This window comes from Lolium perenne, chromosome 3 (assembly GCF_019359855.2).
Source record: "Lolium perenne isolate Kyuss_39 chromosome 3, Kyuss_2.0, whole genome shotgun sequence".
NCBI classification, from domain to species: domain Eukaryota; kingdom Viridiplantae; phylum Streptophyta; class Magnoliopsida; order Poales; family Poaceae; genus Lolium; species Lolium perenne.
This window is the reverse complement of record NC_067246.2, coordinates 25592589-25618070: the sequence shown is the minus strand read 5'-3', so window position 1 is coordinate 25618070 and position 25482 is coordinate 25592589. Positions and strand designations below refer to the sequence as shown.

General features: G+C 46.4%; 2 protein-coding genes across 3 annotated transcripts; one reads left to right on the top strand and one right to left on the bottom strand.

Annotated features, from left to right (window-relative positions):
• Positions 1-14336: 14336 nt before the first annotated feature.
• LOC127340985 (uncharacterized) lies at positions 14337-16073 on the top strand. 2 transcript variants are annotated; one of them, XM_051366754.2, is made up of 2 exons: positions 14337-14483; positions 14635-16073. In XM_051366754.2, exon 2 carries the CDS (start codon positions 14638-14640, stop codon positions 15808-15810), a length of 1173 nt encoding a protein of 390 aa, XP_051222714.1. In that variant the 5' UTR covers positions 14337-14483; positions 14635-14637; the 3' UTR covers positions 15811-16073. The 2 variants fall into 2 exon arrangements, with proteins under 2 accessions (XP_051222714.1, XP_071683910.1); XM_071827809.1 differs by lacking the exon at positions 14337-14483 and adding an exon at positions 14555-14571.
• A 4990-nt stretch (positions 16074-21063) lies between these two features.
• Positions 21064-25039, bottom strand: LOC127340984 (protein ABCI7, chloroplastic). Its single transcript, XM_051366753.2, has 3 exons — positions 24117-25039; positions 22216-22475; positions 21064-21619 (listed from the first exon to the last, which is right to left on the bottom strand). Exons 1-3 carry the CDS (start codon positions 24963-24965, stop codon positions 21301-21303), a joined length of 1428 nt encoding a protein of 475 aa, XP_051222713.1. The 5' UTR covers positions 24966-25039; the 3' UTR covers positions 21064-21300.
• Positions 25040-25482: the final 443 nt, after the last annotated feature.

The following is a 25482-nucleotide window of genomic DNA, read 5'->3' as shown; positions in this document are numbered from 1 at the left end:
TGTAGGAACCGCGACTAATGGGACCTTTAGTCGCGGTTCGGGAGGCGAACCGCGACCAAAAGCCTGGGCCCAGGGCGCTCGGTGGCCAGCTGGTGCACGTGGGGGGCTTTAGTCGCGGTTGGCCAGGCCAACCGCGACTAAAGGCCTTTGGGCACCTTTAGTCACGGTTTGCCAGGCCAACCGCGACTAAAGCCCCTCCCCTATATATACCCATCCAGCAGCCAACACTTAGCCATTTGGAGCCATTCTCTTCACAAACTTCACAAGTGGGTGTTAGGTTTGCTTTTGGTTCCTCTTATGCACATAAGGTGTTTGATGAAATGCCCCAAGAGAATGAAACAAACATGATATGAAGTGTTGGAGCCACACTTGAGCTTTCTCATTTATTTTTTCCTCCTCGATCGCGGTTAGCAACTTGAACCTTTGATGTGTCATTGATAAAATATGCATGTGTGTAGTTCATTGTTTAATTTATATTGTTTGTAGCTAGTTAGTTTAACAAATGCATGATGGTTAATTATATATTTTATATTATAATAATGCAGATGAATCGGCAATGGATGTACGGTAACCGACTCTCCGGCGAGTTCACTACGGGTTTGAAAGATTTCCTCGTAGTGGCTAATGCGAACAAGCGGGGGGGGGGGGGGTTTGTTATCTGTCCATGTGTTAACTGTAAGAACCAGAAGGGTTACTCTTCCTCAAGAGATGTTCACATGCACCTGCTTCGGCACGGTTTCATGCCAAGCTATAATTGTTGGACCAAGCATGGAGAAAGAGGGGTTATAATGGAAGAAGATGAAGAAGGGGATGATTTCATCGATGAAAGCTATCTTGCTCATTTTGGTGATACTTTCATGGAGGATGCTGAAGGTGAAGGGGAAGGTGAAGAAGAGGCACGTGATGATCCCGTTGATGATCTTGGTCGGACCATTGCTGATGCACGGAGACGCTGCGAAACTGAAAAGGAGAGGGAGAATTTGGATCACATGTTAGAGGATCACAGAAAGGCGCTGTACCCCAGATGCGATGATGGTCTGAAAAAGCTGGGCTGCACACTGGATTTGCTGAAATGGAAGGCACAGGCAGGTGTAGCTGACTCGGCATTTGAAAACTTGCTGAAAATGTTGAAGAATATGTTTCCAAAGAATAACGAGTTGCCCGCCAGTACTTACGAAGCAAAGAAGGTTGTCTGCCCTCTAGGTTTAGAGGTTCTGAAGATACATGCATGCATCAACGACTGCATCCTCTACCGCGGTGAATACGAGAATTTGAATGAATGCCCGGTATGCACTGCATTGCGTTATAAGATCAGAGGCGATGACCCTGGTGACGATGTTGAGGGCCAGAAACCCAGGAAGAGGGTTCCCGCCAAGGTGATGTGGTATGCTCCTATAATACCACGGTTGAAACGTCTGTTCAGGAACAAAGAGCATGCCAAGTTGTTGCGATGGCACAAAGAGGACCGTAAGTCGGACGGGGAGTTGAGACACCCTGCAGATGGAACGCAATGGAGAAAGATCGACAGAGAGTTCAAAGATTTTGCAGCTGATGCAAGGAACATAAGATTTGGTCTAAGTACGGATGGCATGAATCCTTTTGGCGAGCAGAGCTCCAGCCATAGCACCTGGCCCGTGACTCTATGCATCTACAACCTTCCTCCTTGGTTGTGCATGAAGCGGAAGTTCATTATGATGCCAGTGCTCATCCAAGGTCCGAAGCAACCCGGCAACGACATCGATGTGTACCTAAGGCCATTAGTTGATGAACTTTTACAGCTGTGGGGTAGACCTGGTGTCCGTGTGTGGGATGAGCACAAAGAAGAGGAATTTGACCTACGAGCGTTGCTTTTCGTAACCATCAACGATTGGCCTGCTCTTAGTAACCTTTCGGGACTGTCAAATAAGGGATACAATGCATGCACGCACTGCTTACATGAGACTGAAAGTGTACATTTGCCAAATTGTAAGAAGACCGTGTACCTTGGGCATCGTCGATTTCTTCCGAAAATTCATCCAGTAAGAAAGAAAGGCAAGCATTACAACGGCAAGGCAGATCACCGGCCGAAGCCTGCGGAGCACTGCAGTGCTGAGGTATTTGATATGGTCAAGGATTTGAAAGTCATCTTTGGAAAGGGTCCTGGCGGACAATCAGTTCCGAAGGGAGCTGACGGGCACGCAGCCATGTGGAAGAAGAAATCTATATTCTGGGAGCTAGAATATTGGAAAGTCCTAGATGTCCGCTCTGCAATCGACGTGATGTACGTTACGAAGAATATTTGCGTGAACCTCCTGAGCTTCTTGGGTGTGTATGGGAAGACAAATGATACAAAGGAAGCACGGCAGGACCAGCAACGTTTGAAAGACCCTGATGACCGGCATCCGGAATGGTTTCAAGGTCGTGCCAGCTACGCTCTGACCAAAGAAGAGAAGGTCATCTTTTTTGAATGCCTGAGCAGTATGAAGGTCCCGTCTGGATTCTCGTCCAATATAAAGGGAATAATAAACATGGCGGAGAAAAAGTTCCAAAACCTGAAGTCTCACGACTGCCACGTGATTATGACGCAATTGCTTCCGATTGCTTTGAGGGGGCTCCTGCCGGAAAATATTCGAGTAGCCATTGTGAAGCTATGTGCATTCCTCAATGCAATCTCTCAGAAGGTAATCAATCCAGAAGTTCTACCACGGTTACAGAACGATGTGGTCCAATGTCTTGTCAGTTTCGAGTTGGTGTTCCCGCCATCCTTCTTCAATATTATGACGCACCTCCTGGTTCACCTAGTCGAAGAGATTTCCATTCTCGGTCCTGTATTTCTACACAATATGTTCCCCTTCGAGAGGTTCATGGGAGTATTAAAGAAATATGTTCGTAACCGTGCTAGGCCAGAAGGAAGCATCGCCAAGGGCTATGGAAATGAGGAGGTAATTGAGTTTTGTGTTGACTTTGTTCCTGACCTTAAGCCGATTGGTCTTCCTCGATCGCGGCACGAGGGGAGACTAAGTGGAAAAGGCACGATCGGAAGGAAATCAACGATATGTATGGACGGCCATTCTATGACTGAAGCACACCACACAGTTCTGACCAATTCCAGCTTGGTGGCTCCGTACTTTGAGAAACACAAGAATATTTTACACTCGGACAACCCGGGGAAGCCTGAATCCTGGATTAGGAAGGCCCACATGGAGGCTTTCGGCAGTTGGTTGAGAAAACATTTAATGAATGACAATGATGTTGGAGATCAGCTGTACATGTTGGCCAAGACACCATCTTCGACTATAACGACTTTCCAAGGGTACGAGATAAATGGGAATACATTTTACAGGATCGCCCAAGATAAAAAGAGCACCAACCAAAACAGTGGTGTCCGCTTTGATGCAGCAACCGAGAATGGGCAAAAGGTCACATATTATGGTTACATAGAGGAGATATGGGAAATTGACTATGGACCCTCCTTTAAGGTCCCTTTGTTCCGGTGCAAATGGGTCAAGCTAACAGGGGGTGGGGTAAAGGTGAACCAGCAATACGGAATGACAATGGTGGATTTCAACAATATTGGTTACCTTGACGAACCATTCGTCCTAGCGAAAGATGTCGCTCAGGTTTTCTATGTCAAGGACATGTGTAGCAAACCGAGGAAACGGAAAGATAAGAAAACGATCAGTACATCATGCGATGATCCAAAGCGCCACATTGTTCTTTCAGGGAAAAGAAACATCGTGGGAGTGGAGGACAAGACAGACATGTCAGAAGATTATAATATGTTTGCTGAAATTCCGCCCTTCAAAGTGAACACCGACCCAAGCATTAAGTTAAATGATGAGGATGCTCCATGAATACGGCACAATCGTAAGCAAGCAGGGACACAAGGGAAGAAATGATGTGTAATAATTTTTTGTACCAAACTTTATTGAATGGATCATGTGAATTATATTACCCGTGATGTGTTTGGTGTCCATTTTCGAATGATTGATTGATTCGAGCTGGTCATCTAACCTTTAGTCCCGGCTGGTGGGTGCAACCGGGACTAAAGGTGGTTTTGTATCATCTAACAAAACTGTCGGTGGGATAAGGACGTCTGGGTAAGCTTTAGTCTCGGCTGGTGGGTGCAACCGGGACTAAATGTGGTTTTTGTGTCATCTAAGAGAACTGTCGGTGGGATAAGGACGTTTGGGTAAGCTTTAGTCCCGGCTGGAGACTGCAACCGTGACTAAAGCTGTCGGCAGGATAAGGACGCGTGGGTGGACGCACTGCTCGATGAGATAAAGCATGTAGCGCACGACACCCTGTCGGAGGAACAAGACAAAGCAGCAGCGGCGCCGTGCCTATAAAAGGAGCATCGATACGCCTTGGCAAGCAGACCAACAAGCCAACCTAGCAGGTAGGGAGAGTTTCATCCCCATGGATGGAGTAAAGGGTTGGAAAATCTCCCGTGGCGCAACTTCTCGAAGATGTCGTCGGTGCACACGCCCTACGACATCTTCGGAAGTTGCTCCTCGGGAAAATTTTCCTGCAAACCCGTGAAAGACTCCATCTTCTCTAACAGTGCTGGGTAAAGGGTTGGAAAATCTCCCGTGGCGCAGCTTCTCGAAGATGATACATGAAATTTGGAGTGATTTAGTCATACTCCTGCCTAGGCGTATAATATGCATACTCGTAGTCTTCATAGCCGCCGCCGTTGTACTGGTAGTCGTCGCCTTCTAAGTTGCCGCCGTCATCGTCGCTGCTGTCGTCGCTGTCATCGGGCGGCGCTCGTGGCTCGAACTGAGGGTAGCGCAGGCGGGGGATATCGCCGGCCGTGATGTAGTCCATGACGCTCTGCAGAGTCCAGCCGTACCACCATAGCCGACGGCCGTCCTCGTGGAAGTTCCCAGGAGGCAGACCGTCCTCCTCATACCTGGCGAGCGCCCTCTCACGCCGATTGATGAAGAAGGCGTCCCAAGTATGCTGGTTATCGGGATGCCGCCGGGGATTCATCCGCTGCTCCGGCGTGAGGTCGAGGTAGTAGTGGTTCGTGATGGCCGCCGGCGCGCGGTACACGAGGGACGGGAGGGACCGGCACGCCGCCGACGCTTAGGCTCCAGCCGGCGGGAACGCGGTAGCCCGGTGGGCAAGGGTAGTTCGAGGCGCAAAGCTCCTCCACCTGCTGGTAGGTTAGAGTGGGTGCGGTGGAAGCCATGAGAGAGTGATGAGAGATTGTAGAGATGTGATAATGCTGGCCAAGCCGGGCGACATATATGTAGTGACAAATGGCGGGAAAAATGGGAGCTGGAAGACAGGAGGCGGGAAGAAAGTGGCGGGAAGAAAGAGGCGGGAAGAAAGTGGCGGGAAGACAGGAGGCGGGAAGAAAGAGGCGGGAAGAAAGAGGCGGGAAAGAACTGGCGGGAAGAAAGAGGCGGGAAGACAGGGAAGAAATGGCGGGAAGACAGGAGGCGGGAAGAAAGTGGCGGGAAGAAAGAGGCGGGAAGAAATTGGCGGGAAGAAAGAGGTGGGAAGACAGGGAAGAATTTGGCGGGAAGAAAGAGGCGGGAAGACAGGGAAGAAATGGCGGGAAGACGAGGCGGGAAGAGGGGGTCGGCGGAAAGACAGAGGCGGGAAGAGGGGGCCAACGAGAAGACAGAGGTGGCCGAGAAGAACTGGTGGGAAGAACTGGTGGGAAGAGGGAGGCGGAAAGATTTCTATTTTTTAAGATTTTGAAATGAATTAGTTTTATTTTTCTGAATTTTTTGATATATTATTTGTATTTTTTAGATTTTGAAATGAATTAGTTTTATTTTTCTGAATTTTTTGATATATTATTTGTATTTTTAAGATTTTGAAATGAATTAGTTTTATTTTTCTGAATTTTTTGATATATTATTTGTATTTTTAAGCTTTTGAATTGAATTAGTTTTATTTTTCTGAATTTTTTGATATACTATTTGTATTTTTAAGATTTTGAATTGAATTAGTTTTATTTTTCTTAATTTTTTGATATACTATTTGTATTTTTATCATTTTGAATTGAATTAGTTCTATTTTTCTGAATTTTTTGATATATTATTTGTATTTTTAACATTTTGAATTGAATTAGTTTTATTTTTCTGAATTTTTTGATATATTATTTGTATTTTTAACATTTTGAATTGAATTAGTTTTATTTTTCTGTATTTATTGATATATTATTTGTATTTTATGATTTCCAAAAAAGAAAAAGTATTTTCAAAAAATACCTTCAGTCGCGGTGGCCCTCGCCAACCGCGACTAAAGGTTTTGCGCGCGGGAAATAAAAAACCCGGCGAAAAACCCTTTAGTCACGGTTGGTGTGGCCAACCGCGACTAAAGGGTACCCTTTAGTCGCGGTTGGCCACCACCACCCGCGACTAAATCGCCTCCCTTTAAATACCCGCGCCGCCCCGCGGGCGCAACACTTCTTCTTCCTCGCCCGCTCCGTCTGCCCACCGCCGCGCGCTCGATCTTCTCTCTCGCCGCGCCGCCAGGCTGCCCGACCGTCGCCCGCCGTGTCGCCGCACTCGACGGTCGCCGCTCGCCGATCTTCTCCCTCGCCGCGCCGCGCCGCGCCGCCAACCACCGCGCGCTCCTCGTCGTCGCCGCGCGCGCGCAGCCGTCGGGCCGGTGCCGCGCCGCCGCCGCCATCGCCGCCGCCCGACGACGACAGCAGCGTAAGGACTCGCGCGCGCCGCCATCTCAGATCGCCGCCGCCGCTGCCGCGCCGCCGCTGCCGCGCACCCTCGCCGCGCCGCCGGCCGTGTCCTGCAGAGAGAACGAGAGAGGAGAGAGAGAAAGGGCCAGGGGCGCCTAGCCGTCCCACTTTTTTTTTCTTTTAATTTGTAACTAAGTACTTAACAAAAAAATTAATTAACAAAAACAGTACTTAAAAATTAAAACTTCAAAATTTGTAACTTACAAATTGTAACTTAAATGAAAAATAGTTTTAAGTAATTTGTAACTTCAAATTTTTATTCAACTTAAAAATTGTAACTTTAAATGAAAAATAGTTTTAACCAACCGCGACTAAAGGCTGATCGCTATAAATATGCGCGGGCGCTGGCGCGATTCAGTTCGTCTTCCTCTCGAAACCGCCGCTCGGACGCCCGACGCCCTCGGCGCGAGACAGCATCGTCGACGCCGCCGCGCCGCCTCTCGCCGTCTCTCGCCGCGCCGCCTCACCGTGTACGTCGCTCGCCGCGCCGCCTCGCCATTTCCTCTCGCCGTCGGCCGCGCGCATGCACACGCGCCGCCGTGCGCCGCCACACGCCACACGACGAGGCCTCTCTGCAGCACGAGAAATAACTTTAACATATATAACAAAATTTTAAAGTACAAGAAATAACTTAACAAAATTTAACAAAAATAACTTAACAAAATAACTCAAAAGTTTGTATTAACAAGAAATAACTTAACAAAATAACAAAATAACTTAACATATATAACAAAATTTTAACAATAAAAGTTTGTCAAAAAAATGAACTAATTGAATTTTCCCTTTTGTATTTTTTCAATTTTAAAAGAACTCAAAAAAATGAACTAAATTTTCACTTTTGTATTTTTTCACTTTTCAAAGAACTCAAAATAACTTAACATATTATTTGTATTTTTTCACTTTTAAAAGAACTCAAAATTTGGCGAGGGTTTATGTGTCGTCGGCACCGCCACCGCTCTTTAATTCGCCACCACTTCGCCACCGCCACCGGTCTCTCGGTCACGCGGTCACTGCGAGGTCGATCGTCCGCATATAACACGCGTCCCCCCTCTCGCCTCCCTCGTCGCCCTCTCTGTTTATATGTAGAAGAGATGTGATAATGCATATATACAATTAATTTGTTTTTACTACATGTTTTCAGGACTGACATATGGCGGATGATAGAGCTGACCCGATTATGGACAACTATGATCGGGACGGTGAAGACCATATGTTCGGCATCATAAACGGCGATATTCTATATGTGCCGACCGGACAAGAAGAAGATGATATCTCTTCTTATCTGAACCTTGACGGTGAAGATGAAGGGCGCCGTCAGCAAGATGATTTTGAACAAACGTCGATAAACGACGATCTTCAAATGAAAGTAGCAACCACCTCCGGCGCCGAGGTATATATATACATTGAGCCTCTGGTGATACAAACTAACTGATTTGAATAAATATGTGTGTACTAACGCGCGCGATTCTCTTTCTTATTTTAGCCCTCGGCCGGATCGTCGAAACAATCGAGTACGTCGTCAAAGCGTGGCGCAACCAAGACGATGAAACCAGGAGAAACATGCACCATCGAGGTTGTCGAGGAAGCAACCGGCAGGCCGCTGGAGCCCCGCAAGAAAGCCACCAAGTTTGTCAGCCAATGCGGAGCCATTGTTAGAGACAACGTCTTGATCACCGTCCAGGAGTGGAATGCGCCAAAGAAGGCACGTGTTGGTTTCACTTTTGTCGATAAGAGAACAAAAAAAGATTGCTTCAACAAGCTTATGGAACATTTCGTTCTACCTCCGGAATACAACAAATTCGATGAGGAGGGTAACAAGATTGAGGAAAACAAGGAGAGGAGGAGGCTAGTCAAACGGTTCGCTCTTCATAAGATGGCCGACGCATTCCGGAAATTCAAGCAAAATCTAGCCCATGAATTTGTCAAGCAGAACAAGACTCCGGATTTCAAAGGACAATATGAGAAACTGAAACATGATTGGCCAGAATTTGTGAAGCAAAAGAAATCGGAGCAGTTCATTCAAATATCGAAAAAAATAAGGGAAATGCGGCTAAGAAGGAGTACAATCATATTATGGGGCCAGGAGGGTATCGCCTTTGGGAGCCTAGGTGGGAGAAGATGGAGACCGAGCTGAGGGCGCGAGGAATCCGTCCAGGTACGGAGGGATGGGACCCAAGGGCCAAAAGCTGGTGGTACGGGCATGGGGGAACGCTGAACCCGGAGACAGGGGAGTGTGTTTACCGGGGCAAAATAATTAAACCCACCCAAGCCCTTATTGACGCAATGAGGGATGCTCAAGAGGGGAAGATCAAGTTCAACAGAGAGAACGACGCGTTGACAAAAGCCCTCGGGAATCCTGAACACACAGGACGTGTACGAGACATGGGGCACGTTCCGTGGAAAATAGGGTTCCCCCAGAACGATGACCCGTACGGTTACAGAAGCCGTAAGAGAAAGATGGATCGGGAAGCAGATGTTGTGGCGCGGTTGGCATCGGAAATGGATGTGATGAAGAAAATCGTGAATGTACTAGTAGACGAAAGAGATGCAGCTCGAGCGCAGCATGAAGATCATCCAGTGGATCTCGGAAGCCAGCAGCGGAGAAGCAGCGTGGCTTCCACGGAGGCCCCACCGGCTGGTGCAGATGCACCGACGATCGAAATTACTGCACCGGAGCCTCTGGCGCTCGAAATTACTGCACCGGAGCCTCCTCGCTACCCCGTGGACGATATAAAGGAGATGAAAGAATGTCATCTGTATTATCCTATCGGGAACATGTCCATGAAGGTAGCCATCGGCAGTGCTTTACCATGTTTACCTGGAGCACTCCACCACAACAACCCCATTCAAGATGGCTATGCTCGTGTCACGGTGGAGGACATAGTCAAAGGGTTTGAGGACCTGGACATTGACATTGCTACACCTGAAGGGGAGAAATAACTTGGAGATGTCAAGCGCCAGTTCATTCTATGGCAAAAGAAGTTTATCAAGTTTCCAGGCGAGGCGCCAAGGACAACAAGTCCACCCCCCTACGGTGGTGGTGGTGGTGGTGGTGGTGGCCGTTCACCTACACCTCCGTCACGTCAGCCGACGCCGCCCCCCAGTCCACAACGTCCGGCGGGTGATCAGCCGCCACCCCCCAGTCCTCGTCCGGCGGGTGATCAGACGCCGCCCCCCAATCCACCTCCGGCAAAGAAGCAGAAGCAGTCCTGGATTATTAACCCGGACCCTTATGTACCTAAGACCACAAAGGTACCGGAGCCATCACTGAAGCCTCTCCCCACAAGGCCTTGGGAACGTACTGCCGAGGAAGTCGACGCGGCCGCGGCTGCTGATTTGGAGAAATGGAAGGCGGCCTGCAAGAAGAAAAGAGAGCCCGAGCCCAAGCCAGTATATTCTGATGAGCAAAAGAAGTGGGCTAAGTCATTTTTGAGCACACCAACCCAAGCCACGAAGAATCTGCCTGACGACTATGCACGTGAACTTCGCAGGCAGGCACTCATGTTCAAGGAGAACAAAGAGCGGGAGAAGGCCGAGAAAACGGAATTAGAAAGTAAAAAAAGCGGGAAACGAGTTGCCCAGCTCGGGGAACAAAGTAAACAATCGATTGCCCCGCTTATAGTGAAAGCCGCCGGTCCGGATGCCCCCGAGATCATAGAAGCTGCGGCGGCACAGGGATTGACTGTAACGAGTGCCAGAGAACAAACGGCCAACTTAGGTATTACTCTTCGTGAACTGTTAGGCCTTGATGAGGCGCCAGTGAAGGAGGTAGTAATTACATATGTGAAGAATGGGCCTCTCGTCGAGCCTGCGCAGGAAGAGGATCTACCTCCACAAATGAAAGGTCTGCTGAAATGGTACAAGGGTTACATACAAAATAAAAACGCCAAAGATTATATTTATGCGGAAGTTAGACATGAGCATCACTTCAAACATTACTATGTAACAATTCATCTGAGTGAATTGTTCCAGCTTTTTAATCTGCGCGAGCTCGACAAATCTATCATCAGTTGCTACGTTCTGTAAGTGATTTATTTCTACCCCAACTAGTTCATATTGCCTGCACTATATATATGTCCTAACTATATTGTTGTGTCCGCTATTATACATGCAGAATGAAGATTAAGGAATGCAGAGTAAGGAACATCCATGATGTTGGGTTCATTGACCCACACATCGTTAATGGATATGTGTTAGACCATCACCCCGACGACGTGGAGGCAGACCTGTGGCAGTTTCTTACAAAGCAGGAACTCAAAAGTGATATTCTATTTCCTTACCATTTTGGGTGAGTGTTTCTGTCTTGAGCACATTCTCTTTTGTTTACTCCATGCATGGTATGTGGCCGGCTAATCGATGAGTTATGCATGACGTACTGTGCATGTATCGTGTCCGCAGGTTCCACTGGATTCTGCTAGTAATTAAAATTGACACCTCAGAATGTCTCGTCCACGACTCTCTGAATATGGATTCAAAGCTTTGGGGCGGCATGAGAAAAGCCCTGCAGAAGTAATTATTTTCATTCATTTGCGCTCTATATCGATCGGCCTATTTCGTTCATTTCCTAATATCAAGTAACTCTCTTGTTCATTTAATTTTCTTTGCCTCGTAGGGTTTGGAGACGGTTCGTAGATACAAAGGTCGGTGAATTCAAAAAAGAGCTAGAATTCAAAAGGTCAATCGCTAAGAATGGTGGGGATATTCAGCCAGCGGGGACCAATCTATGTGGATACTATGTCTGTGAGATGATCCGGAGATACACCTCTGAGCGGGTTCCGAGTGATACCAATGCTCAGAGGAATAGCCTCCGGATGATGCTTAGTCCAGAAGCTCGCTTCCTACCAATTCAAGAGGAACTAGCTGGATGGTTCAGGAGGGAAGTCCTCCATCCTAAAGGAGAACACCATTACGAGGACGTAGAACTTTATATGCGTTAAATTATGTATGGAAACTTGGTCAAAATTGTATATGGTCATCCAATGATATTGAATATATATTCCTCTTGAATTCTTTTTGGTTCTAATTTCAAATTTGTTTGAAATTGTACATTCATATGCATGTATGAAGTACCGTAGAATATGTGAAACTCCTTCAAAATTAAAATAAAGCACAAAAGAAATAAAACAATACAAATTACACAGAAAACAGGTTTAGGGGGGGGGGCAGGTTTAGGGGGTTTAGGGAGGGGAAGGTTTAGGGGGGGCTAAAACCCTAAACCTGCGCGGCCTTTAGTCGCGGTTGGCCAGAAGAACCGCGACTAAAGGTCCTCCGCCCCGACGGCCGCTTGGCGCCCACGTGGACGGGCCTTTAGTCGCGGTTCTTAAGCAACCGCGACTAAAGGGGGGGCCTTTAGTCGCGCCTATTTGGTCGCGGTTGCGCAACCGCGACTAATGGCAGTTGCGAACCGCGACCAAAGGCCCTTTTTCCACCAGTGAGATCGAAATACAAAATATTTCCATCGCCAAGCGTCCCGAAGGCGTAGGAAGAATCAGATTAGAAAGCTAAAGCGCAGTGATGGTACGACTACAATTGATACTGTGGAAATGGAGGCTATGGCCAGGGATTATTTTCGAGACCTCTTCACATGTGATGACAATTTATCACCTCATATTACACACATCATTCAGCAGTAGATAGATGACCATATGAATGCGAACCTTTGTGCTCCGTTTATAGAGAAAGAAATCAGCGATGCTTTATTCAAGATTGGGCCTTTGAAAGCGCCAAGACCGGATGGGTTCCCGGCACGGTTTCTACACGCAATAGGGGTTTGTTTCGTGATGAGGTGGTTCGAGATGTTCAAGTCTTTTTTAGTACTTGTAGTATGCCTGAGAAGGTTAATGATACAACAATTGTGATGATCCCAAAGAAGAATGACCCGGAGGAGTTAAAGGACTACAGGCCGATTGGGCTCTGTAATGTCGTTTATAAGGTGGTCTCTAAATGTTTGTTAATTGACTCAGACCTTTTTTACAGGATATTATTTCACCAACGCAAAGTGCATTCATCCCTGGACGGTTGATCACTGATAATGGTTTGGTAGTTTTCGAATGCATTCATGCTATTCAGTCCGGGTCTTCAGCAAGAGCAAAATTTTGTGCCTACAAGTTGGATTTGGCAAAGGCATATGATTGCATTGACTGGGATTTTCTCGAGGGGGTTTTAGCGAAGATGGGCTTTCATAGTCAATGGATTCAGTGGGTGATGGCCTGTGTGACCACTGTCTGCTACTCTATTCGCTTTAACAGATATATGTTGGACTCCTTCTCCCCATCCCGTGGTCTCCGCCAAGGTGATCCCTTGCCGCCTTACTTTTTTTTTATTTGTGGTTGATGAGCTCTCTTCTTTGATTAGAAGGCAGATTGAGGTTGGGGCTCTTCGCGGACACCATATATGTCGTCGTGCTCCAGGAGTTTCCTACCTTTTGTTTGCGGATGATAGTTTGTTGTTTTTCGAAGGATCAGTACATCACGCCTTAGTCATCAAAGAGGTACTGGATAATTATGAAAAGAGTACTGGGCAATTAGTAAGCATGGGCAAATGTTTTATTATGTATGGAAACCAATGTCCTACTAATGTGCAAGCGGAAATCATGGATATTTTGAAATATGAGACTGTTACTTTCGAGGAAAAATATTTGGGACTTCCTGTTCCCGAAGGAAGAATGAAAGGATCAAACTTCCATCTCATCGAAGGAAGTTTCTCTAAGCGGGCGATTGGAGTGAGAAGTACATGTCGAGTGGTGCAAAGGAAATCCTTATTAAATCTGTCCTACAATTTCTAACCACTTATTCTATGGGAGTATTCAAATTTCCCGCTTGTTTGACCGAGGAACTCTCTCAGATTATTCGTAATTTTTGGTGGGGAGATGAGAAAAATAGGAGGCGCACGCATTGGATGTCCTTGGATAAGATGCCAATACCTAAATCATATGGAGGAATTGGGTTCCAAGACCTCAAAGTCTTTAACCAAGCTTTGCTAGCTCGGCAAGCCCGGAGATTAATGCAATATCCGGACAGTCTATGTGCTCGACTATTAAAGGCCAAGTACTTTCCTTCTACAAATATGCTTGATACTGCATTCATTCAGAATGCTTCTCCGACGTGGCAAGGCATTGAGTTTGGCCTAGAATTAGTAAAAAAAGGTTCCATTTGGAGGATTGGTTCTGGCTCTAGTGTAAGAATTTTTCGTGATAACTGGATTCCCCGCATAGATGCCCCAAAACTCTGTAGGGGACGGAATGGATCTCGCAGACGTTGGGTTTCAGAGTTAATAGACCAAATTAATCGCGCATGGAATGAAGGGCTGGTCCGTGAGTGATGTCTCCCGCTTGATGTTGATGTTGTTCTGGCCATCAAACTTCATGCACGGGCTTGCGATAATTTTATCTCCTGGTTACCTAAGAGCAATGGGATTTTTTCTGTGAGGTCTGCATACCGGCTTTTAATAAGGTGGCTTACTTGCGTTTTATATAATGATTCATCTTCAAAAAAAAAAAAGATTGTCATGGATCCTTTGGAGGATACTAGGAAAAAGGAGGATATGAAATGAAATATCGCCCTGGAAAAAGTAGCGGGGAGAGTACCGAAATGTTGCTGAATATCCTTTAGGGGGACACTTGACAAAGGAGGCTCGGGAAAGGAAGGAAAACGTGTGGCAGGGAAAATGGCCAACTGTTTGCCGAGTGTGCGTTAGCGGACACTCGGTAAGGTAAGCACCGATCTATAAATAGTTATGCTCGATCGATCTGAAGCTGCCACCAAGAAACGATCGAGAGCATATAGTAAGTTACATGGAAGCATATATAGTTTGCTGACTTAGTTTTTTTTAACAAATTGTGCGCGCGGCTGCTCTTTATTAATTATTTGAGAGTAAGTTAGTATTATTTTTGCGTGGACGTAGTAAGTAATAATCCATTGTCATGTGGAATGCAGGAGATGGATTTAGAGCAAGGCGCAATTCCCCTTGTGGACAAAGAGGAGCAAGACCCAACAAGAATGGAGGAGCAGGAGGAGGAGGAGGAGGGGGAGGAGGAGGATGGGAGTGGGAGCAGGAGCAGCATTAATCTGGCGATGCTGACGGACAAGTCCCAGCTGGAGAGGCTGGCGTTGCTGCTGCGGAACAACGAGGAGGCCCTGATGCGGCGGGTCATGAGGTCGGAGCAAGAGCGCGTGGAATACATCAGGACTGTGACCGACGCGTACCGGCTGTCGGTGGCGCTGCTGCAGGACTGCACCACGCTCCGGGAAGAATCTACGGCGCCGGAGGCGGCGCCGGTGGCGCGAGACGTGCACGACTACGTCATCTACGGCCTCAACCTGTGCATGCAGAACGTGCGCAACTGCTGCATGCGCGTGGACGTGCTCGGCAAGCTAAGGGCGCACTACGACGCCCTCGCCCAGGGCCTCGCCGACGACCCGGCCGCCGTGGCCGCCGAGGCCGCCGAGTTCAGGGCCTCCATGTGGGAGTACTGCTACAGCCACCGGAGCGCCGCCGCGCGGGCCAGGTCCAGGGACTACTCCAACGTGCTCCGCCTCGAGGGGGTCGACCTCCCGGAGCTGCTCAGGAGGCAGCAGGTCACGCTCGGCCCCGGCTACGCCGGCGACTTCGAGGACCTCAAGGACTCCCAGAAGCTGGAGGTGTACAACAGCGTCATCGTCGCCTCGGGGCGCGCCAAGCTGCCCGACCAGCTGGTCCTCTCCGGCCGCAGCGCCCGCAAGGGCAAGACTCTGGCGGAGGCCATCTCCGTCTTCATCATGGCGGCGGGCAACATGGTGTACGACGTCTACACCGCCGAGCACAACGCGGAAGCCATCCTCAGAGGCAGCCTCAACGTCATGGCGGCGGTGGGGGCATTCGCCGTGGATGTCGCCGTCACCGGGGCCGTCACCAAGGCTGTCGCCAACGCCGGGGCGGCACTCTTCGCGTGCTCGCTCGCCGGCTTTGTGGTTGGTGCCATCGCCGGCCTCATCTTCATCACCGTCAGCGGCCGCCTCATCGACCTCATCATCGGCTCCCCGAGAAAGGTGCCTCCCATCCGGGACCTCAAGTTCCACACCGCCGTCATGCCCGATGGAATGACCCTCGCCAATCAAATTGCTCGTCAGTAATTATCAGCACTCCGCTGCCCGCCCGCCGAGCTTTCTTTCAGAATAAGGCGCGTACTACTAGTGCTTCGCAAAAGAAAAGAAAAAGAGGCAAGTACTACTAGTAGCACATGCACATGTTTTTTCTTTCAGAATAACTCAACGTTGTTGTTGGCTGCTGCGAGGCCATCTGCCGCCGGCCGGCGTTGTTGTTTCCCTATGTAATGCACCAAGAATTTATACATGATCGAGGTAGACAAATAATAAACTTTGGAATACATACTCAACACTGGTCTTGTAAGGAAGATTCAATACATAGCCCTATGGTGGTCACTGAAAATTTATTCAAATAAGGCTAGGGCTGCAAGAAAGGCTCGAGACTCGTCAATGGCTCCAGATCGACTCGTATTTTAACTCGGCTCATGATTGGCTCAAAAAGAAATGAGACGTACGAGTGTCTTACACAGCACATTGAAAAATAAGTTGATCTGGAGATATCATTAGCTCGCCCTCGAGGCGTGGTAGCGGCGCGAGGAGCTCTGTCTCCGGCGTGCTACGCGGGTGCGGCTGCAGTGGTGGTTGGCCAGCAAGGGTGGCTTCCTCCCTCGAGCTCTTGCTGGCCGCCGGTGAGGCCGGTGGTGGCCGGCACTCCTCTTCGGCAGCAGTGAGGCCAGTGTGGATTCGTGCCTTTCTGGTGGTGGTCCAAGCCGGCGTCTGCATCTCCGTTCATCGTCTCCAGTTCGCTGCTGGCGGCATCGGGGGTACGGTGAAGGACCAGGGTGAAAGCCCTGCCCGGTGCTTCCGGTGCGGACCACGGCGACGCCTGAGGGTGCTGCTTCCTTCCTGAAGGCGTGGTCTTTGGTCCCAACGGTGCCTTTCATCTCCTCTAGTGCCAGGGGAAAACCTATGTCCTGTCCATCGGGCAAGGCGGCGGCGGCGCCACAGCGTCGTTCTTTTCTCGAAGACGTTGTTGAGGCTACTTAGGGAGAGGACGATGTGTAATTGGAGGCTGGGCATTGTGATGCGCTGCCGGTGTTGGCTACTGGGCAGAGCATGGGGCTCCGAGGCGCTATGTACGACTTGGTGGATGCAACCTAGTTAGCTGCTTCTCCAAGTCAGAAGGATCCTGCCTTCTCCTCGCCGACTCTTCTAGGCTCATGAGGGGAGGTACGTTGGTCCAGGCTCTGCCATGGAGTCGCGTTCGTGCTACGGTGGTGTCTCGTCTGGTTCGTGATGCGGTTATGTGGCTCCATACTCCATCTCCTCGCCTCTTTTGGTAGGATATTGGGGGCGGGTTGTTCTGTTGTTTGTAGCGGGGTGTTGTAAGCCACTTGACTATGTATCGTCTTGGGTGTGTGTGTGGAGTTGTCTCGGCCGTCGGCCTCTTCTTCTATGTTATTGATACGTTTTCCAGGACGTATTCTCGAAAAAATGAAGAAAATATATGGACACAAATTAGGATGTTCACATTTTGCACATCTACCTTCAGATTTAACTTTCAATTCCAACTCACATATCACAAAAAAATACAAATCATCCTAAAAATAGTACCAAAGTCATATATGGATTTAAATGTACCCACCTGGTACTATTCACGGTCCGTTTTTTTTATTTTCTTTACTTGAGAGTTGAATTGGGAAATCAATGTTTAAGAAATGTTAGACATATACGTCCAATATTATGAATTCATTTTAGAAGTTTCATAATCTATAAAGTTTATAATCAATCACCTAGTAGATTAGTACACCTAATATGTCTAGTGCACCCTGTATATCCCTAGTTTCCTCTTTTGGCACCACTCATACATCCATCAAACAATGATTGATTAATTCGTCACCCATGAAGTGAAAACCCACATGCTAGCTAGATATATTGTCCCGTTAGTTGCAAGGTCCTTGTCAACAATTTATATTGCTAATATCACCCACAGTGACATATCCCCATATGACGCGCAATCACTCTATCACTACCATATAGAAGACAAGGACAAGGTTACATCTGCGCTCGATTATTAGTTAAAGGCTTTTGTGTTACATGTTTGTTCCAGATAATTACGAAATAAACCGATCAGATGAACTGATAGTGGGTGTCCCTATCTCACTCGCCTGGAGGTATTGAAATAAGGCCCTTGCTCCCCCATTAATATTAGTGGGAAGATGCCCATTTATTAATGGGAAGATGCCCATTCTTCACAGTTAACATTACCCAAATGAACCAAAATAAGATCAAAACTGTTTTAAGCAAGACTTCTTCCAAAAACTCCTAATCAACCCTATCATAAGCCTTTTCAAAATCTAGCTTTTGAAGAATGCTAGACAGTTTCTTAATCCTCAACTAATGAAGGACATCTTCAATTACCACAATCCCATCATAAATTTTCCTCCCCTTGATGAAGGAAGTTTGACAAGGATTGATAATAGAGTGAGCAACAGGAGCCAGTCTTGAAGCAAAAATCGTGGTAACTGCTCTAAGGATCATATTGAAAATAGCACATGGTTTGAACTGCTTCAAACTAGTAGTTCCCTTCACCTTTGGAATCAAAGATAGAACACCAGACTTAATTCTCCCCAACTCCCTTTTCCCTAAATAAAAATAATCTAAAATAGCTTTGACCTCAAACTTGATCGTACCCCAGCATTTCTTCAAGAAAATCACTATAAAACCATCAGGATCTAGAGCAGTGCTATTTAGTTCTTTTATTACTCCATCTATTTCTTCCCAAGAGAAGGGTCTGGTTATGAGTGAATTGTCTGTAGGGACCACTCTATGTTGATCAGACCATGTGTTATCATACAGTCTCCGACGTCCCCTCTGTTCCTTCCTGAAGAGATTCTTATAGAAGTAATAGATGTGTGTTTCCAACTCCCCCTCAGCATGAATATTTCCATTCTCTCCATCAAGACAGAAAATTGTTGTCTTCCTCTTTCTACCATTAGCCACTGAGTGAAACTAAGCAGTATTACCACGCTCCCAATGAGCTCAAGTGTGGAGGTCTCTGATCTCTTTTAGCTTGCTCAGCCCTTCTGCCAAGACAAGGAAGCTGATAACGACTACAACCAATGATAGGTTTTCTAGGGATATCATGTTCACCATGCAATCATGCACTTGTAGCCAGTCACAATATGTAGGACGCGAACACTTCAGTTGTCTGACTAGGCCAACACTATGCAGCAATTCACTTAGTGCCCTATTTTCACTCAGAATCAGAGTTTGCAAAACAAAAAAAGGAGATCTCCCATTTCTTGAGGGAGCTCCTCAACAGGCATTCTCTCCAGAGTCCAGACTGAGGGAATGGGTGGATGATGTCTCATCCCTCTAGGTGTAGTTTCGTCTCAAATCATTTGAAATCAAGATATGAAACTGAGCAGCTTGTGTCTGGCGTTTTGCCTCCTGGTAGTGTTGTGTAGGTTTCTTATCGGTTTTGGTTGCTCTGCAGGTTTCTTATCTATTTTGGTTGCTCCGTTGGTTAACAAAATAAAAAATTGCCATTAGTCTGTCGTAATATGAAACATGTGAGTATACTCATAACCAAGACTTACATCATCTTTCTTATCTAGATCAACGACAACATATGGCACTGGTTCAAATCAGCCGATACACACACCTGAACTATTAGTTTGTTTGGCAAGTGAGTGAACTACAGAGTTGAGCTTTCTCCTAACATGTGAGACAGGGCACTCACGGAACAGAGCATTGGCTTCAGCAATATCTTTGTAAATACTTCATATATGTGAGTGGTCTGGAGCAGAGCTAGCAGAGGCTGGCATTGCCACGGAATGACGGAACTGTCCGACTCCAGCGACACATTAGTAAGCTTTAGTTCAGCAGCAAGCTTCATTCCAAATGTGAGTATAGGTTCCGATTGACTAAAGGTTCTTTAGATGTTATAATTATGTCATCATTGCACATATCATAGTTTACATTATGGTGCCCAATATGTTCGATCCGTGCTCGGTTCATCTGATGTTGAATTGTCTCGTGAAGGGAAATGAGTAGAATGGTGCACATCACCCAGTACATTTACGTTGTGTTTCATCTTCTAGCTTAATTGGCTACCGAATCAGAATAAGTTGGGGCATGAACACAATTAAGTTGTTTAGTGAATCTAACTAAGTTGGCTTCTCAACCTATACTTTTAGGTTTATTTTTGTGTTCATCTTCTAGTTTAGTTGGTTTGTCGAATGCAACTAAGTTGGCTTCTGAACACATGGTTTTTAAGCTGGTCACTAAACCTAAGTTTGGCTCCTCAACAATTTTAAATTGGATTTCATTTGTGTTTTCATCTTATAGGTTAGTTGGTTACTATATCCTACTAAGTTGTCTCATGAAACATGGGTAAGTTTGGTTACCAAATCTTATTTTTAAAACTTTTTCTCAACATTTTAAACTATGTGGTGTTTCCGTGTCTCATCTTCTAGGTTAGTTGCTTACATAAGTTAATTAAGTCGGCCTCTCACCACAGATAAGTTTGGATACTGAATCTAGTTAAGTTACATACTTATGTGAGCATAGTAGTTTCCTCACAAATGAATAGAAATCTCTTCCTTTTTCATTGCAAATGTTAGGTTAAGTTGGCTTCTGAACACGTCTAAGTTTGGTTACATCTTCTAGTAATGTTAGGTTACCAAATTAAACCAATTATCTTTGTGTCTCATCTTTTAGGATAGTTGGTTTTTAAATTTGATCAAGTTGGCTTCTGAACACGACTAAGTTTGTAATCATAAACCTGGGAGAAGGGTAGGCCGCTAGTTATTGGGGAGGGGTGGAAGGGAGAAGGGCTGGAAACCTCGGACCCTCAAGTTTGTAATCACAAACCTGGGGTATGTTTCTTACTCTTCCTATATGGGGAAGTATGCAACTATGTATGCAACTTGATCCTGCTTTGTTGATGCAGGTATGCCATAAACTTATCCCCACTGATTTCACGTAGCAAGGAGGCCACCAAATTCGCACGACCAGTGTCGATGGCTGAACTCAAGCCATACGTATATACTTCACACACATGAAATTCAGATAACAGAAAAGATCACCCGGCCACGTGATGCTCAAACAAAATTTTGGTATGTATAATAAAGTCAAGTTGAGTTCTGATGCAACAATAATTTGCCACTAAAATCTGGACGACAGGTCAACCGCCTGGCATGGACTCTTCTTTTTTACAGCTTTCTTTTCTTTTTACAGCGCTTGGCATCAACCCTTAATTTGAAGTCTGCTGCTGAATTGAATTATCAGTTGCCTAAACACCCACATAATACTAGTTTGTATTGAACAAACATCTACCGAAGAAGCTTCACGCATTCTTGCTTTTGATAAGGATAAACAAGTAATTTACAGATGGTATGCTGAATTTGAAAAAAAAAAGGCTAGGGTGGTATTTTTTTATCGCAGTTAACCAACATAGCTGTACTACCTCGCCTTGTGTTGAAGCCAAACGTTCCAAGCGTTCGTGCCCTACTCTTTCCATCTCGACCAAAATGTATTGAGCTACGCCGATGAGCATCTCGGAGTATCTCATCAGTTGCTTTGCCTTGACAACGTGAGCAACTCCTTGAGCTGTGCTAATGCCTTCTGCTCTACAGGCTTAAACGGGATGCGGTTTATCACTTGGGCTCCGAACGAGAAAAGCAGGGCATCAGTTGCTGTTTTGACATCGACACCTCTGGCTTGGAAATAGAAGAGCTCGTTTGGGTCAAGGTCACCGCTGATGGCAGCTCCGTGTGTGCATTTGACATCATCAGCGATGATCTGAAGGTTTGGCTTCACATTCACAACAGCCTTTGGTGAGAGGAGAAGACACTTGGTTTGTTGCCCTGCATCAGTTTGCTGTGCATACCTGCGAATAAACATCATTAAAACAGCAGGCCAGCAAAATATACTGATGTAACTATAAGCTTTGCCAATGCCATAAATACAATGTCCTCTCATATTGGGTCGTATAGACAATGTTATAATAAGAGGAACAGTATGCATTGTTTTCTACGGCTACAAGAACTACAATAAATGCAATGTTTTATAATGTTAGCTCCTATACAGACAATGTCACAATAGGTGAAACAGAATTACAGTGTACACTTCTTAAAATGTAAAATGCTACATTTGCTTTGTACTGCTATAACAAGCCTACAAAAACTACAACCAGAACATGCTTTTGTTAGTTCACTTGTTGCATTTTCATGAGCATATCACTGTTTCAAACTAAAACTAGCGCATTATCCTAAATCATCATGGAATGGCAAAACTAATCTGACAAAGTGCTATTTTCAGCAACAGTAAGTATGTAAGGTAATCAAAGAATTTACATAGGACTAGTAAGATGTTACTCCAAACTAAGAAATATACATTTCAGCAATGCTGTTTCAAAAATGATCGTAGAGTTCCTTTCAGAGAAGAAAAGGTTAACACATGCAAGCAGTCTCAGCAAATAAATACCTGTTGACTTGGATATTTCCATCAAAAATACCATTTCCTGAACCACAAGCAATCAATTTGTGCAGCTGACGTGAATAACCTCTTGGGTGATCAAGTATTAATCTGCTATGCAGATCATGAATCTGCTTATTCTGAGATGTTAAGTGAAATGTTGATAATTCCGTGACCGTCTCTGGACCCAATTGCTGGATGTGAAGGTTGTGCCTGTTCAGTCTTCCTCCAGTGCTGACCTCAACAAACTCATACGTACTAGATGTATTCTGAAAAGAACGAACAACAAATGAGACTGACTACTCTCTATGAAATAAGATTTTACTTTAAAAAAACCTTTAAATACCACATTTTTTATGCGCACTGAAAAATAGAAACGAACAACAAATGAGACTGACTATTCTCTTTTAAATAAGCTTTACTTTAATACAAATTTCTTTGCATGCCACATTTTCGTAGGTACTGAAATATAGATACCTGGCAACTGATTCAGCAATGAACATGCATACTGTGAGCTCTTTCCATTAATCCATTTTCATAGGAATAACACTAAAAGCAGAATAAGATAAGCTATGTGGTCATTACTCTGAAAGTTCAGTCTACTAAATGTCTGTTTGATTTCATGGATGGTTAATTTAAAACATTACAGAAGCGCACATACTGCGCTTGGTATCACTAAGGCTGATTTCACTGGCTTCCTTTAGTTTTCTGGGAAATCCACTGGTTTCCATATTTTGACATTATGACAGCAAGCAGACCCCTGATACCAACCTCCAGGACAGCAGAGATGTGATAATGTGTAATTCGAATTGCACTATGGCTCAAACAAACAAATATTGATGCAATTACTGACCCCTAGAATCAACCAAATAAGTGTGACTATTTTTATTCCTGATCGGATTGAACTAGCAACTGACTCAGTAATGAGTAGCAAAACAGCAAGGTAGGTCCAATTTCATAGGTAGAGCACCTAGAGAACAATGAAACAAAGCATGAAACCATAACTCTGTAATGAAAGCTATGTTCAACATATGTCTCGTTTTCAACAATAAAATGATAATGTTGTCCCACTCAGACAGGTTTTAAGGACTAACAACTTGATTATAAAGTCAGGGGGGGTCTTCAACCTGGTCTCTTTATTTTTAGATGACCATGTTCTTCTGTATCTGGTGTGACATAAGACTGACTTAATGGAGTAACTCATTGATCAATATTTATATCCTAATTTTAAAATATAACAGTAAATATAAACACCTAGTACCACAGAAAACCACTAGAACAGTACACAGCACGCGCAAACATGATTATTTGCAATCGCAACAGCAATATAGCTCGAGCAGTCAGGTATTTATGTGATTACTTCTTCATACAATCATTTATTTAGTGTAACGATGTCTCTTCATAATTGATTCAGCTTAGGTTCTCTAATCATAACCAACCACTGTCCAAGCTGAATGTGTCAAACTATCATATAGCTCAGACAAACTCCTACCACCACCAGTATAACAACATTGCAAAACCCACCAGTATTACATAAGACCGACTTAACGAACTAACTCATTGATCATTATTTGTATCCTACTCTTACACTATAACATCAAGTATAATCAACTGATACCATAGATAACCACTATAACAGTAGACAACAGGAGCAATCATGATTATATGCAATTGCTACACCAATATAGCTGCTGTGATTACTGCTACGTATAATCATCATATTAATTGTAACCAAGTCTGTTCATAACTGAATCAACTTAGGTTCTCTCCTTATCACTGATCACTGTCCCAGCAGAATGTGCAAACAGTTATATAGCCCAACCAAACTTTTACCACCAATGGTAACACACCATTTATTTATGCAAAACCCATAATAATCAAATAAAACGAAATGCACGAGATAGCCGCACCTGCTGCACGGTGGTCCACTTGGTATGCGCTGCGGCGGACGACTGCCGCTGCACATAGGAATGAACCACTCTAGCGCCCTCCTCCACGATGATGTCCACCACCGGGTTGGCCCAATAGCAGCCTTCCCCAGTCCCAAAATGCTCCTCCACGATGGCCACCTCCGCGCCCTTCTCCGCAATCACCAGAACCCTCGGGTTCGACATCATCATGCTAGCACCGTCCTCGCTGCCGCTGTAGCCGAACACGATGTGGACCGGGTCGTCGCCCATCTTGCGCCCCTCGGGCACGTACACGACGGCGACGTCGCTCGCGCCGACGGCGTTGAAGTCGTAGAAGATGTCCCGGTGGGAGAATTGGGCGGAGGCGGCGACGGCGGCGGCCGCTCGGTCTCGCGCGACGCCCGGGGGCATGTCGGCGAGGGCGGCGACGTGGGCGCCGGAGGCGGACACGAGGAGGCCGTCGGAGAAGAGGATGTGGGATTCGGCGTCGGGGGAGGGCGGCGGCGCGAGGCCGGGGGTGTGGGCGGGGAGCGAGATGGGGAGGGAGCGGAGGTAGGAGATGTCGGTGAAGCGGAAGGCCTCGTTGGAGCGGCGAGTGGGCCAGGGCGTGGAGAGGAGGGAGAGCGCGGAGGCGGCGCGGAGCGAGCCGAGGAGCGGGGCGGCGGCCGCCGAGTCCTCCAGCTGCTCGGCGATGCGGAGGACCAGGTCGTCGGAGACGGACGGGGCCGCGGCACGGGACGCGGAGACGGAGACGGAGGAGGAGGCGGGGCGGCGGAACCGCAGGAGAGGGGGCGGGGCGGCGCGGAGAGGGGTGGAGCAGGCGGCGGCGCACAGGGACGGCGGCGACATGGCGGCCGGCGAAGCTTCGTGTTCCTTTCGTCTCTCGTCGAGTGGCAGCGGATGGGCGAGCCAGTTGGGTTGTGAGAACTTGGTCCAATTGCTGACAAGTGGGGCCCAGAAGGCTAGTTGGTGAGGGGCTCGGTATTCAGAGCAAAATGATGGGCCGTCTCTTGCCTTGATTAGTGGCCTAGGGGATAAAAGAAGGTGTCTAGGTTGACTTATAGTATTTTCTAAAATTTGTCATCCTAAATTCCACATTATCGATTCTTACTATAAATAGAAAATCAAGGAATTCTTGTCTGAAATCAAAGGAACAGTTAGAAATGTTAGATGATCTACATGTTGGTAGGTTAAACCTTGAGAGGTTGAACTATGGGGTGATCACGCTGCTTCCGAAAATTTAAGATGCTAATGTGATAAAACATTACCGGCCGATTTGTTTACTAAACGTGGTCTTTAAAATTATTATAAAGGTCTTGATGGTGAGGTTGACTCGGGTTGCTGAGAAAATGATTCATCCCACTCA